Below are 14,045 nucleotides of genomic sequence, written 5' to 3' on the forward strand. Positions count from 1 at the left end.
AGAGCAGTCGGTGTATTTACATGCCAATACCTCCAAGTCACACACCATCCTGACTTGGAACTTTATCGTCAATCCTTCATCCTGGAAACTCCTGGAATTTGTTTCTCTGGATCCCTTTGTGCCTTTACCCCAGTTAGACTACTTAGTGACAGCAATGAAGAATTGCTCCGTTAAGTCCAATCCATCCCTTATTTCTTATGTCATGTTCTTAAAATAAATAAATTTGTATTCAGACTTCAATATGCTCACTGAGTTCCAATTACTGTGCGATATCTATGGTTATATGCTACTTTGTGGTACCATGTTGTTTAAGCCCGTAGATCTCAAAGTCAGTCCTGTTCTTGAATATTAGCTCAGAAATCTTGCATTTCAACTACAATCATGGGATATAAAATAGTTCAACAACCGTTGTAATTGAAAATAATTTATTTGAGCATAATCTGAATAGGGCCAGACCATCAGGTTAGTGACAGCACTGATCATTTATAAGGCACTTTACATTACACACCCTGGCAGAGGATAAATATATTAGTAAATAAATATATTAAGAACATATTACCATAATGAAATGTCTTTCTATACAAATATAATACAACACTTTAAAAAGTTTTTCTCTTAATTCAGAGTACCCAAAATATACTGAGGAGCCCTGGTAAATACAAGGTCCTGTAAGGCTACATTTATTTTTAAGTGCTTCTACTATCTGACAGTCAGGGTCTGGTCACAAGTGCTGGAAATCTGCGGTCCCTTGGGCTATTCTGGACGACAAAGACAACCTGGAATAGACCCTTCAAAAAGCCCTTTCAATTCTCCAAATTAATGGAAGACTACGTTTCTCCCCCATGTCTCTGGTGAAGTAGATAGTTGGCAATGAATAACAAGCACCAATGCATGAAGAGCTGCTTCTGAAGATTCATGCTCCTGGATTGAGTATTTCAAACTTTGAAATAATTTGTTCTTTGCCTTGTTGCTACAACCTCCTTTAAACCTCATTCTGCCATCAAAACCTCTTCACACCTCCCGCTCATCCTATCAGCTGCATGGGTGCTTCACACCTGCCCCCTTATCCCACCGGCTTCACGGCTTCTTCACACCAATGTCCATCTAGCTTCATGGTTTCCTCACTCCCGTGTGCCCGTCATCCTGCCAGCTATACAGTTTCTTCAGACTTGCTTTCTTTGTCCAGTTAGCTACACGACTTCTTCACATATCTCTCCCACGTTTGATTCCGAGCCTGGTTGGGCAGAAAAACATTTTCAGGCATTTTGAAAAACCTTTCACATATTACAGGAATGATTCTGTTCAGCTGAGTTGAGGCCCTAGGTAACATGGTGGATACTGTCTGACCTGAGTTCAGGAATCACTGACTATAATCACAGAGGAGAATGTACAGAATAAACAAAGATCCACCTATTAATACACAGTTGAGGGTGTATTCCGCACAGAGACACCTTACTTGACATGGAGTGTAATTGCCAAGCTAAAACAAAAATGTTTAAATCCTATTTTATGACTAAAAGATTAAAATGAAGTATATAAGTTCTAGGGAATGGATAAGCCTCCATTTCCATTGTTTAATGTTATCACCAAGTGCTCCAGGTAAGGTATAGCATACTGAGCATTTTGTTCCTTGTAGCACATTAGGTATACTCACACTAAATGGGCTACAATGGATAAGAAAGTAGTTCATTGCCACCACCTTCTTGAGGGAAATTAGGACGGGCAATAAATGTTGGCCTTGCCAGTGATACACTCAACCCATGAAAGAATAAAAATATAGTTAGATATAAAGTAAAGATCCCCAGTGAAAGAGCACTCTGGCTACAACAGTTGCCATGCTTCCATTTTCTACACTAGCCACATTCCTGTAAATGAGGGCACTTTGTGCTGTAGGCTGGTATACATCAGAAATTGGAGTGAGACTGCCAAACCTCCCTTCGTGCAGGATTCTAATAACCACTGGACTGAAAACACTTGCTCATCCCATCTCACAAGCTCTGGAATTCCCTCCCTTAAAACCATACCTCATGCTCCCTCTCCTCCTCCAAAACCTGCCTCCGACCATGCTTTTGATCATCTGCTCTAATAAGGCCTTACGTGGTTTGATGTTGCATTTTGTCAATGCACGTTCTTGTCAATTTGAACTTCGGCTCCAGAGACGCAAAGCAGCGCAAAAACCTGAGGGGTTTGAGATGTTATTTTTGACTGGCAGTTCAGTAAGACAACCTTTGACAAGAGTTAGAGGGAGGACAACACCTTTCACTTGCTCTCTCTTGCTGAGTAAAGTTTGAATCATTTGCAGCCGCTTAGAATGGGAAATAAATCAGTCAGAGGGTTAGAGTGCTCATCAGTCTGCCTTGTGGGAGATGAGATAAACCAAGCAGGCACTACGTACAACAATGCTCTTTCACACCTGCGTCATATAACTAGATGTTGAGACAGTGGAAGTATTTTCCTTATCCATGTTGGTGCAGTGTGGGCTTATTGAAGCAGTGACCAGTGATTAATATCCAGCACAGATCTAAAATTTGAAACACAGACATATTCCTTAATGGTGCTGGGGCGTGAGGTACTTACTGATTTTTAAAGAAGCACTACCTTTAGGAAAGGTGGAATTTAATTTTCTGGAAGCTGCATGGCAGCATGGATCACTCACTGCACACTCCAACAGGGTGTCAGTGCTCCTACTGTTAAAGCACCTGCTCTACACGCCGAGGCGGGACAGCACGATCATCTGAGATTAATAAACAGACAAATTAATCATTTGCAACAAGGCAATATTTACATGGCAGTGATAATTTCACTGGTCCCAACTCATACCCTCAAAGCCAGGAGCCAGAACCTTGCTCCCTGCTGCATCCCCTTCCCAAAGCAATGACTAACAGGAGTACAGTCCCAGGTGACAGAAACTCTTCAATACTTCCCCAAGTGGACTTTAACTCAGGTGTGATTATAGACAGAGTGTGTCAATTGCCCATTTCAACATGTGGGGTACCAGGAGGTATAATGAAAGCAGGAGCAGTTTCCCTACCTCCATCAGTTCTCTGAGGCAAACTGTAGCACTGAAATAGGCCAGAAGGCAGAAGTTAAGCTCGCAATGATCAAGAATCAAATCGGAAACTTTCTGATCTGCATGGCTATGTTAAACTCTGACCCGATTTCATGGGGTCTCCAATCATGGCAGCCACACCAGCAAACATACCCATGCGCCCACCAATGTGTTTTACAGAACTGAAGTACTTTTGAACAGTAATCACTGCTATAGTGTAGGAAAATGTATCGCAAGGGCGGGTGCAGTTAATTATTTTTGTCATGTGCTTTGTGTGAATTTTCTGGTCAAAATGGAGAGGGGCTCCAGTGGTGGCAAGTTAGACACTTTGCATTTCAAAGATACAGAGTCAGCATAAATAAGGTGCTCCCAGGTCAGCTGCAGCACAAGGTAATTACAGAGGAAAGCTCCCTAACCATCCCAGAAGATACTTTGAGATCAGCCGCTGCACAGATTAAAACTCCCTCTGTATTAACTTGCCAAGCACTCCCGATGTTGGTTCAGCATAGATTAAATTGAGGAATCTCCCTCTTCTTCACCAGTATGATATGTTTCAATTTCCCATATTGGTAGCGGTGTAGGATCAATTTATATCAAATGCGACAGAAAATGGCCATTTTTCTGCCCTCTGGGCCTGTCCACACCAGTTGCCTGCAGCTGCCAAGGAACAAGACTCTGGAATTCCCTCCTTTAAGGTCATTCTTAAAACCTACCTCTTTTACCAAACTTTAGATCATCTGACCTGACGTGTGTGGCTCAGTGCCCTGTGAAGCACATTGTGAGCTGTATGAGTTATTGGAAGGGATGAAATCCAGTTACAAAAGGCTGCATTTCCCTGGTCAATATTGAATGCACAGCCGATCACTGAGAAGGACGTAGGATGCTTCCCAGGTAACCGGAAATCTCCCCACAGCCATTTAATGCAATAACCAGCAAGACTCCCAACTGCATTTTCCTTAACACCTCACACCACATGGAAACTGTCACAACTCTGGGTCTGAGCTCACAGCCTCTCTTTTGAGAAATATCCTGCATCACCGGATTTCATTACCCATTCCATACTTTTGGCACAAGTAAAAAAAAATACAAGTTAAAAATTCAGCACAGGCAAAAAAAAACATTTTGGGCACATCTAAAGGATGTGTACACTCCTACCCACCTGGACTTTTGGGGGTTTCCTGGCAGTAGAAGGATTCATCTTGTACTGGACCTCCATCACAGTATCCTTCAGTACAGCTATCTTGAAATGGATGGTCTGGATCCACGTTGTTTCTGTGCTGCTCTCCAGCCAACTGCGGCTCAGAACCAACCTGATACCGTCGTTGCTGGCAGAGGGGGTCGGGGCACTCACAGAATGGGAAACCCCATTCATTAGAGGCTCCATTGTTGAGGATTAAAGGGATTGGCACTGATGGCTGAATATGTGGAAGGTGGCACTGCCTCCCACTGTTACCATAGTGAATATGCACTCCACAGCCCTCCAGGGTATCACAGTCCTGATGGAAGTAAACCACTGGTTGATCCATCTGGAAACTCCTTTTCCTTCTCTTCCTCCTCCTCCTGTTGCTGGTCCGATTGGGTTTATTTTCTGAAGGCACTTGGTCCGGTTTGGCACATACGTCGCTGCTCTCACCCCTTTCAACGTCCACATTTTGCAGTGAGGTTTCGGGAAGGCAGAGTCCAGGGGGAAGCAACAAGTGCCGCTCCAAGCAGTGACATTGGACAGGGTGAGGGGTGTACTGGGATTGACAGCTGAACTCTACCTGTTGCTGGCAGTGTTTAATGTCACTCAGGAGTTCCTCTAACTGCTCATTTTCCTGCTTTTGCGATGGGCTCCTGCCAGGACTCATACAGTGTTCTTCAGGACTTGGGTGAGCATCGCCGTAGTGATGGTGCCGATGATGGTGGTAGTGAGTGTGGCTAAGCACCTGTTCTTCCTGAGAACCACTAACCGAGTCCAGTGACTTGGGTCTCTGTTCTTCAAAGGACGAACACTGCATACTCTCTCCACCTGCCCCACAGTACACAAGGGGATCATATTCACTGCTCAGAGAGCTACGGAATGTGGATTGGCTCCCATAAGTACAATGATTACTGATGTCCGTACAATCCAGTGTTGAATCACTGGAGGAGCAATGGCAGGGACCTGAACTGGAGTCACTACCTGGGCTGTCAGCCAGGTATCCACTGCGCACTGAACAATTGATACCAAAACTGTCCCCTGAGCAGCTATGGTTGTCATGGTTGCTGGTGATCTGTGAATGAGCAGGAGCACAGTTAGGCTTTAAATTATGTGAAGACAGTGGTGCACTGCATGCAGAAAGTTGCTGCGGCCTGCAGGGAGATTTATGTAGACATGGCCGATGAAGAGCTTGGTCTGGCCAAGGTGGACCTTTTCGAATAGTAAAGGGTCTATGGTGTCTGTAGAAAACTCCTTGGCCATCAGCATGCTGATAGTTGCACCTGTGCAAGGCTGAAGACTGTTGTGGCCTTGTGGCCACATATCTCATTGTGTTAAATCCTACGCGGTAGACTTCTGGAGCAACAAAGTAATGGCCAGGGGGTGCAATTTGCATTCCTGGAGTTCTGGGATTGTTCAAATGCGGAGCCCTGGAAGGAATGGCAGTGTTCGGTCTGTGAAGGTGCGCATGTCCAGGGTATCGTCTGAGCAAATGGATACGCTGGTTTGGTTGAGCAGCTGGATTGGCTTGGTCATGGACTTCATGTTGTGCAACTGATGAATTACCTTCTGAAAAAAAGATTGAACAATGAACCATTAGTGACCACCAACGCCAAATGTTGCCTTTGATCTTCAATTACATCCCCAAGACTCATGGGCCATCGCAGCTTTACAGAGACCAGCACGCAGCTGAATATGATCAGTCTTCAAAGCAATGTGTAGAATGTAGGCCTTCGATTTAAACTCTAATTGACACTCACTTCTCGTTACAGCTAGACAAGACATTCTAGACTTGTTTGCGCTCACAGATGACTTGACTTGGCTCCTCGGAGATAGGATTGTGCAGCTTGCAACCAACCAGAGCTGTAAACCTGGGCTTGTTTGGCGCTTATTCATTTGTACTTTTAATCACAATCCCCCAGCAGGAAGAACGGGGTTTTCAGTGTTGCTGCTTTTGTTCTGTATTCACTAAAGTTTCATTCGAGAGGGGGTGAATTTGAACACTGATCTCAGCATCAGGGAGTGTTGTTAAAGATTAGAAAGAAAGGTAAATTTTAATCAATTCAGATGTTTGAAAAATCATCATGATTTCAGATCTGTGCTGGTGTCATGGGTAGGTCCCTGAGAATTACACTCACTACCCGAGTGCAGCCAGAATTAAATAACATCTTTAGCGGGAACATATATTTACATTTACCGGCACGAGTGCTTTTCCCTCTAGAGACAGTGAAATGAACCACCTCTGTAGATGGTGGTCATGCCTTCCTGAAGTCACTGCCTTCAGAGGCATAGAGTCATAGAATGCCGACAGTGCAGAAGGAAGCCATTCGGCCCATCAAGTCTGCACCGACCCCTGAAGGAGCACTCTACCAAGGCCCACTCTCCCACCCTATCCCGACCCCGGTTACCCCAGCCATTTCTGGCCTCACCATTTAATAAACCACAGCATTAAAACCAAATCGGGATTTACTTCCTTCAAAGATTCCTACATGTGAACTCCAAACTTTCACCTACCGATGATGTTGTACATGCAGAGGGGGCAGGTGCGATGCTGGAGAAGCCAGGGATCCACACATTCCTTGTGGAATTCATGGAAACAAGAAATTATCCGTACATCCTACAAAGACAAATCAGCCATAGGATAAGCAATACATTCTAGTGAGTGCGCAGCACTAAACGCGAGAGTCAGTCACTTGATAGAACAGCACAAACATATTTAACAATGAGGGAGAATCTTTTACCAAACTGCCTGGATCACTTCAGGATGGCATGGCATCAAGTAACAGGTGAAACCAGAATTAAGGAAATGGAATGACCCAAGGGATTATTGAGGCTTTCACCCAAGGCCCAGGCAGATGACATCAAGATCTCCTCACTCTCTATTGGGCAAACTAGATCTCAATACTGGAACACTGTCCTTTAACCTGAGTAACTAACCCAGAGAACTGTCCCTTTCAAAAGGATGGAAGTTTGCACAGGCTCAACTCATAACTTAATATGTTTGGGCGGACTGAATAAAAACAGAGAACATAAATAAGAATCAAAAAACAATTGGGAGAAAAACTATTCATTGAAGGACATCATGATGAGAGATCAAGTCCATTTATTCTTTTGGCACTGAAGAGTCCTAGGTCATCCACCCTGTCTGGCTAAAGGAAGAATAAAGAAATTCACAACAGCGCGACTTCTTAAAAAAAAAAATTCAGTCTGCTACCAATTCTTCTCACCTGTCCTTCAGCAAACTCCTCCAGACAGATAGCACACACTGGCTCCGATATGCTGCTACTCTGAGAATCTAGGCTGCTTTGACGCTCATGAGTTTGAGACCGGCATCGGGATTGGTAACGTCGAGTAGCTAGCCGGCTGATTGCATTGATAGTCTGCTGCTGCAAGGAATTCTGAGAAAAAAAGGAGGACATTAAGGGTCAGTGTGCAAAGTTTTAGGTGGTTATTAAGAATTTAATTGATTCTGCCAGGGCTGCAAGAAGTAGAACAACAAATTGCATTGAACATTGAAAAATGAGTCATTGATCCCGGCAGTAATAAGTGATCCTGGTATAGGGGAGAAGGCCCAGTGACACTTGATGTAGTCTAACTCGATCTAGTGAGGGATGGCAAAGCCAACAGGCAGCAGATATGCTCAAGTCTGTACCCTTTGGATATGAGGAAATAAAAATGGGTGCCATTTGGTGGCAGAATCATAGATTTCATAGAATTTACAGTGCAGTAGGGGGCCCATCAAGTCTGCACCAGCCATTGGAAAGGGCACCCTACCCAAGCCCACACCTCTACCCTATCCCCATATCCAGTAACCCCACCTAACCTTTTTGGGACACTAAGGGCAATTGAGCATGGCCAATGCACCAAATCTGTACATCTTTGGACTGTGGGAGGAAACCGCAATTTGGCCCATTTCCCTTAATATCTTTGCTAAACAAAAATCTATCTATCTCAAATTTAAAATTAACAACTGTTCTAGCTCAAACTGTTTTTTGTGGGAGAGTTCCAAACCTCTACCACCCTTTGAGTGAAGATGTGCTTCCTAACATCTCTCCTGAATGGTCTAGCCGTAATTTTTAGACTATGTCCCCTGTTTTAGAATCTTCGACCAGTGTAAATAGTTTATTTACCCTGTCTTTTCCTGTTAATATCTTGGAAGACTTCGATCAGATCACCCCCATAACCTTCTAAATTCTCTCCTCGTTACCTAATCCCTGCAGTCAAGGTATCGTTTTTGTAAACCTACGTTGCACTCTTCATCAGGTGTGGTGCCCAGAACTGCTCACAGTACCCCAAGTGGGAGACCCTAGAAGCGTATGAGCACCACTCATACCCCCGAGATTTTAAGACGCCTCAGCCCTAAATCCAAGCAAATTTTTAATTCTGCGAAGCAACCAGTAATCAAGTCCAAGCCTTTGTCGCCAGGATGCAGACAGTTAACAGCAGATTTTGGTAGATTTATCTCAAAAGTGACATATACAGGGCAAGAATACACCAGTGTTATTTGAACATAATTCAGAACCAAGCTGACAATGCCACTAGCAACATAGAAAAGCTGGGTTATTATAGGTGCAGGAACGCAAGCACTCATTGATGAAAATCACAGTAAGGTTACATTACTGGGCAAAAGTTTATCAGAAATCTAATAGCCAGGACAGCTACATATTGGAGGCCGCACTGCTCTTACCCGAGTCCGATTCTGCTTGCACTTGATTCTCACCGCCAGGATCATGACAACAACTGAGAAAGCAACAATCAGAGTCATTAGGATCCCCACGTCGTAGGCTGGCTGGAGAGAGAGAGAGAAAAAAAATTATTACCGATTGAATGTGGTTGACTCTTAACTGTTCCATGAAATGGCCTAGCAAGCCACTCAAATCAAGGGCAATTATGGATGGGCAACAAATTGTTGGCCTTGCCAGCGATGCCCACATCTCACAAAATAATTAATAAAAAGACATACTGGTGCTTTTCCATCAAGCATCAAAACATTGGCTGAGCAACAATAACACACATCCCAGACAGCTAGTAGCTTCACTCAAAATCATCTTTGAATCTCACTCTCAGAACACTGTCAAACCACCTCTTGCAGAAATCACACTTCACGACATCCAATTAAGTGAGCACAATATTAAGGGTCGTGTTAAACCTCAAGAACAAATTTTGATTTAAGTAACGCAATCAGGAGCGACAGGTTGGAAGAGGTGGGGGGTTAACTCAGTATTACGTACCACAGGAATGTGAAGTTAAGCTGGTGTGAAAGCTAGTGCTGAGGAAACTCTTATAGGATCCACAACCCTTGTAATTTTACCCCACTGGATGAGCTGCCTGTTTTTTGGTAGGTGAGTGGATGGCAAATATTGGAGGAAAAATTCAGAAAGCTGTGATAGCAAATCGTCACTGTTACATTACATGAGCAGGCAGCTACATAATTAGGGCCCCATTTTCAGGAACACTGTGCAGATTGGATATGCCACACGAATATCAAAGATAACTCCCAGCAGTTACTAGCTGTCTGTGACTCATTCCCTCACCTGTACATCTGCATTTTGTTGAAGGATTTGCCTTGTAAGAGAAACAAAACAAAGGAATAGTTGCGTTTCAATCCCTGTTGAGACTTGCAGAACCTATTGCATATAATAGAAGGCAGTGCAGAGTAACCAACCTTACACTGCACTGCCTGAAGGCTGATCACACAGGAGAGGGAGAGGATAGCTATTCATGTTTGCTGCAGTTAAAGCCTGGCATCTGTCCAGGTTTATTGCAATGTGACCCTCAACTTACTACAATACCATTTTCAATGGTCAGAATTTGGACACACGTTTCTGTGCTCCAGCCTTTAATTCCCCACCAGAGCCACATTTGGCAAACGCACTAAACTAGAAGGAGATTGTTGCCTTTAAGAGGGAACATAGGGTCAACATGTATGATTCTGGATATCTTAAGTTACAAGAAAAGGTTATAGAAGTTGTGTTGGTTTTCTTTGGGGAATGGTACTTTCCAGACAACCTAACTGAAGTGTGGTAAATGGTTTAGATACCAGGCGGCCCAGATTAAAAATAATGATCATTTATACGGTGCTTTACAATAGGTAAGGTGGAAGGGAACAACCGTGATGCAGGATTTAGGGGAAGTGATTGAAGATAATCACTTCAGAGCGGCACTGTGGCTAGCACCGCTGCCTCACAGAACCAGGGACCCAGGTTCAATTTCGGCCTTAGGTGACTGTGTGTGGAGTTTGCACATTCTGCCTATGTTTGTGTGGGTTTCCTCCGGGTGCTCCCACAGTCCAAAAATGTGCAGGTTAGGTGGGGTTACGGGGATAGGGCGGGAGAGTGAGCCTCCTTCTGCATTGTAGGAATTCTGGGCTCCTGCATTGTAGGGGCTGGTTTAGCACAGGGCTAGATTGCTGGCTTTTAAAGCAGACCAAGGCAGGCCAGCAGCACGGTTCAATTCTCGTACCAGCCTCCCCGAACAGGTGCCGGAATGGAGCGACTAGGGGCTTTTCACAGTAACTTCATTTGAAGCCTACTTGTGACATTAAGTGATTTTCATTTCATTTCATTTCATGTCATGTCATGTCTAGCATTTCTTTTGATGGTGGAGGGAAAAAGATGGCAGAAGGGGAAGGGTTTTCAGAAGAGAATTTCAGAATGCAGGTCCGAGGATGCTGAAAGAGGGACTTAAGGACCCAGAGAACAATTGGGGAACACGTTGGCAAGAAAAAGGGCATTCGAGCATGAAATGGTTAGACAGACAATTAGATACATTGATGGAGAGAGGGGCATAGAGAGAAGGTGTTTGGTGAGATTGGTCTTTGAAAAAGTGGTATGCTTCATTTCTGAAAATCCCTACAGATTATCAGTCAGTCCAGGATTACTCTTTACCGTGACTGGCTTGAGTACCATGGGAAGGTATAGATTTTTAGATGTCCCACATATGTTTCAGACTCCTTGTGAGAATCTGTTGTGCGCTGTCCCACAGCTGTGGCTTTTAGCCACTGACCCTAGAGGCTACAAATTTAGCAATGCACAATGCAGCACTGCTCCTCCACGTCCCCAAAACCAGGCCATACTGGAAAGCGTTATAACACGCTTAAATGCCAGGGAAATGGGATGGAAATTTTCGGAGATGGGAGTAGAAAGGAATTAGAACACTAAAAGTTTTATTTCTTGGGGGTCGTTTTGCGGGATTGAAGGTGCTCGGAGCAAAGTATGGACTGGAGCGGGGGAAATATTTAGATACATGCAGGTTCGAGACTTTGCCAGAAAGGAGATACAGAGCTTCCCAGTAGAGCCGGCTTCCACATTGCTGGAGGAGGTGCTGATGACAGGGGGACTGGAGAAGGGGGTAGCAACGGCGGTTTTATGGGGCTATTTTGGAGGAGGAGGAGAAGGCGCCACTAGAAGGGATCAAAGCAAAGTGGGAGGAAGAGTTCTGAGAGGGTATGGAGCAGGGGTTCTGGTGTGAGGTGCTCTGGAGGGTGAACGTCTCCACCTCGTGTGCAAGGCTGGGACTGATACAGCTGAAAGTGGTGTATAGAGCGCACCTTACAAGGGCATGGATGAGCCGGCTCTTTGAGGGGGTAAAGATGTGTGTGAAGGTGCAGGGGAGATCCCGCAAACCACGTTCATATGTTTTGGTCCTGTCCAAAGCTGGAGGATTACTGGAAAGAGGTGTTTCGGGTAATCTCTAAAGCGGTGCACGTGAAACTGGACCCAGGCCCTCGGGAGGCCATATTCGGGGTGTCGGACAAGCCGTGGTTGGAAACGGGTGCGGAAGCCGATGTCCTAGCTTTCGCCTCGTTGATCGCCCGAAAGCGGATTCTGTTAGGGTGGAGATCAACCTCTCCACCCTGTGCCCTGGCATGACGGGGGGACCTGATGAAATTCTTAACGTTGAAAAGGTCAAATTTGAACTTAGGGGAAGGTTGGAGGGGTTCTACAATTCATTGGCGCTATTCATTATGCATTTTGGAGAATTGGATCACATCGAACATTAGGGGGGTTGGGGGACTGTATGAGTTAATGGTGACTATGGGTGATTCCTAATTCTTTTTTGTCATTTGTTTATGTGAACATGTGGGCCAATGTCTGGGGTTTGGTGGGAGGATGGGATCGTTGTTATTGATATTGGGATTAACATTACATTCGTTACTGATTATTGTTTATTGTTGGGTGTAAATTTGGGAGAAAATGTGAAAAAGGTGGAGAATAAAAAAATATTTTAAAAAATAACACGCTTAAATAAAAATTGTAAAGATTTGACAAACGGTGGATGGATTAACGGAATAAGTTATCAAATCACACCGCCACAGTTCTGTCAGCACTTTCCCCACCTACTTAACATGCTACCCAACCTGTACAACATAATGAGGATAGTTGGGATCTGAATTTTCTCAAATAATCCTAAATTTGGGATATTTTAACCTGACAAAGCTCTGACAGGGTGCGAGTGGAATTGTAGGCTCAGTATTATTTTCCTCAATAAATGGATAAGGCTTCAGGAAATGCTCTTAGCTGAATGAATAGAGAAGGCTTTTTGTTTACCTTAAAACTGCATTCAGCCTCTCGTCACATTTCCTACCTCAGACTCACTCCCAGATTTATTTAGAAGGTTTTAAACGTTCTATTGAAAAATGTAATTAACGGGAATTATTTTGAGGCCGTGTGTACAGACAGACCCCAGGAAATGTCCATCCACAAGTCGGCTGCCCTATAATTAACTCCGCAAGACCACAACTCTCTCAGACTCTCCCGAAACCAAGACTTTCACAAAAGGTCAATCAACAACTTAGATAGAGAGCCTTACTCCAACCTGCTCACTTTGTCAGCCAATCTTTAAAATTTCTATGAAAATAGCTGGAAATTAATTGTAAGTTACCCAGAGATGTTTTACATGCAGTTTTGAAACAATTACGGTGTTACTCGATTGCTGAAAAGGCAAATGTAGACAGCTAGGCCATTTGATGAGGAACCTATTCTCGGTTCGACAATGCACCAAAAATAGCTAAATAGCAGGAGGCCGAATGGGACCCAAATTTTTAGACAATTCTGTGCTAGTTTAAGGTTGCATGTGAATGACCTGCACAACTCCATAGTTGATCAGAATCCCTCTCCCCTCATTCTGCTAAACACGCCCTTCAAGTGTTTAGCTGAGATTTAGGTTCTGGTATAAGACTTACCCGTCCCAGTGTGTCGCTCTTGACGTGAATTTTGACTATTGCTTCACCATTAGTGTTGATGACCTTCATCAGCAGGGCAGCATCCTGGCCTTGGATCAGGATAACTGGACGAAGCAAAGGATAGTCTTGATTCTGCTTTAGCTACAGGCAGGAGAAGAAGCCCCGTAAAGGAGTGTCTCGTTGGAAAGGTGTTTAATTCTCTTGCGCCCAACAACAATTGTAAGTATGTAACTTATCGTTTAAAAACCTTTTCAAACAAGAATTAACAGCTGATCTCTACAAATTAGGGCTTGGCAGTTATTGAAGTGTTCACCACACAGGAGACAAAAAAAAAGAAACGTTGAGTTTACAAATTGCGAAGGGTTTCAACACTCAGGGCTAAATGGTATAAAAACAGAGATGGATTACAAATTGGCATAGACTCACTTTCACAGTATTGGAGGCAGAATTTACCTGCCTACCTTAACTGCAAACACAAGACAATAGAGGTTACAAGGTTTCTACTTAGTGGAGACTCTGGATAAACTCTGCCTCTGAACCCATGAGACTGACACCAACCTGTGAAGACAGCAAAAGAGAAACTGGGCACCGCAGCCATATGTAACACTGGTTACAGGTCATCAGATGCTCCA

The 14,045-nt window shown here is 44.1% G+C and overlaps 1 protein-coding gene across 2 annotated transcripts in view; it reads right to left on the reverse strand.

Moving 5' to 3' along the window:
* Window positions 1-410: 410 nt before the first annotated feature.
* The window catches only part of LOC119974760 (E3 ubiquitin-protein ligase RNF43), a 204,750-nt gene continuing 191,115 nt past the window's right edge, over window positions 411-14,045 (reverse strand). For both annotated transcript variants that reach the window (XM_038813966.1, XM_038813965.1), the window contains 6 exons: window positions 13,414-13,554; window positions 8,917-9,018; window positions 7,457-7,627; window positions 6,744-6,846; window positions 4,209-5,798; window positions 411-1,234 (listed from right to left, as the gene is read on the reverse strand). In XM_038813966.1, coding sequence (XP_038669894.1) covers window positions 1,191-1,234; window positions 4,209-5,798; window positions 6,744-6,846; window positions 7,457-7,627; window positions 8,917-9,018; window positions 13,414-13,554 — 2,151 coding nt within the window. In that variant the 3' untranslated portion in view covers window positions 411-1,190. The remainder of the gene's footprint in view (window positions 1,235-4,208; window positions 5,799-6,743; window positions 6,847-7,456; window positions 7,628-8,916; window positions 9,019-13,413; window positions 13,555-14,045) is intronic.

The sequence above is a fragment of the Scyliorhinus canicula genome, chromosome 12 (genome assembly GCF_902713615.1).
Source record: "Scyliorhinus canicula chromosome 12, sScyCan1.1, whole genome shotgun sequence".
In the NCBI taxonomy this organism is placed as follows: domain Eukaryota; kingdom Metazoa; phylum Chordata; class Chondrichthyes; order Carcharhiniformes; family Scyliorhinidae; genus Scyliorhinus; species Scyliorhinus canicula.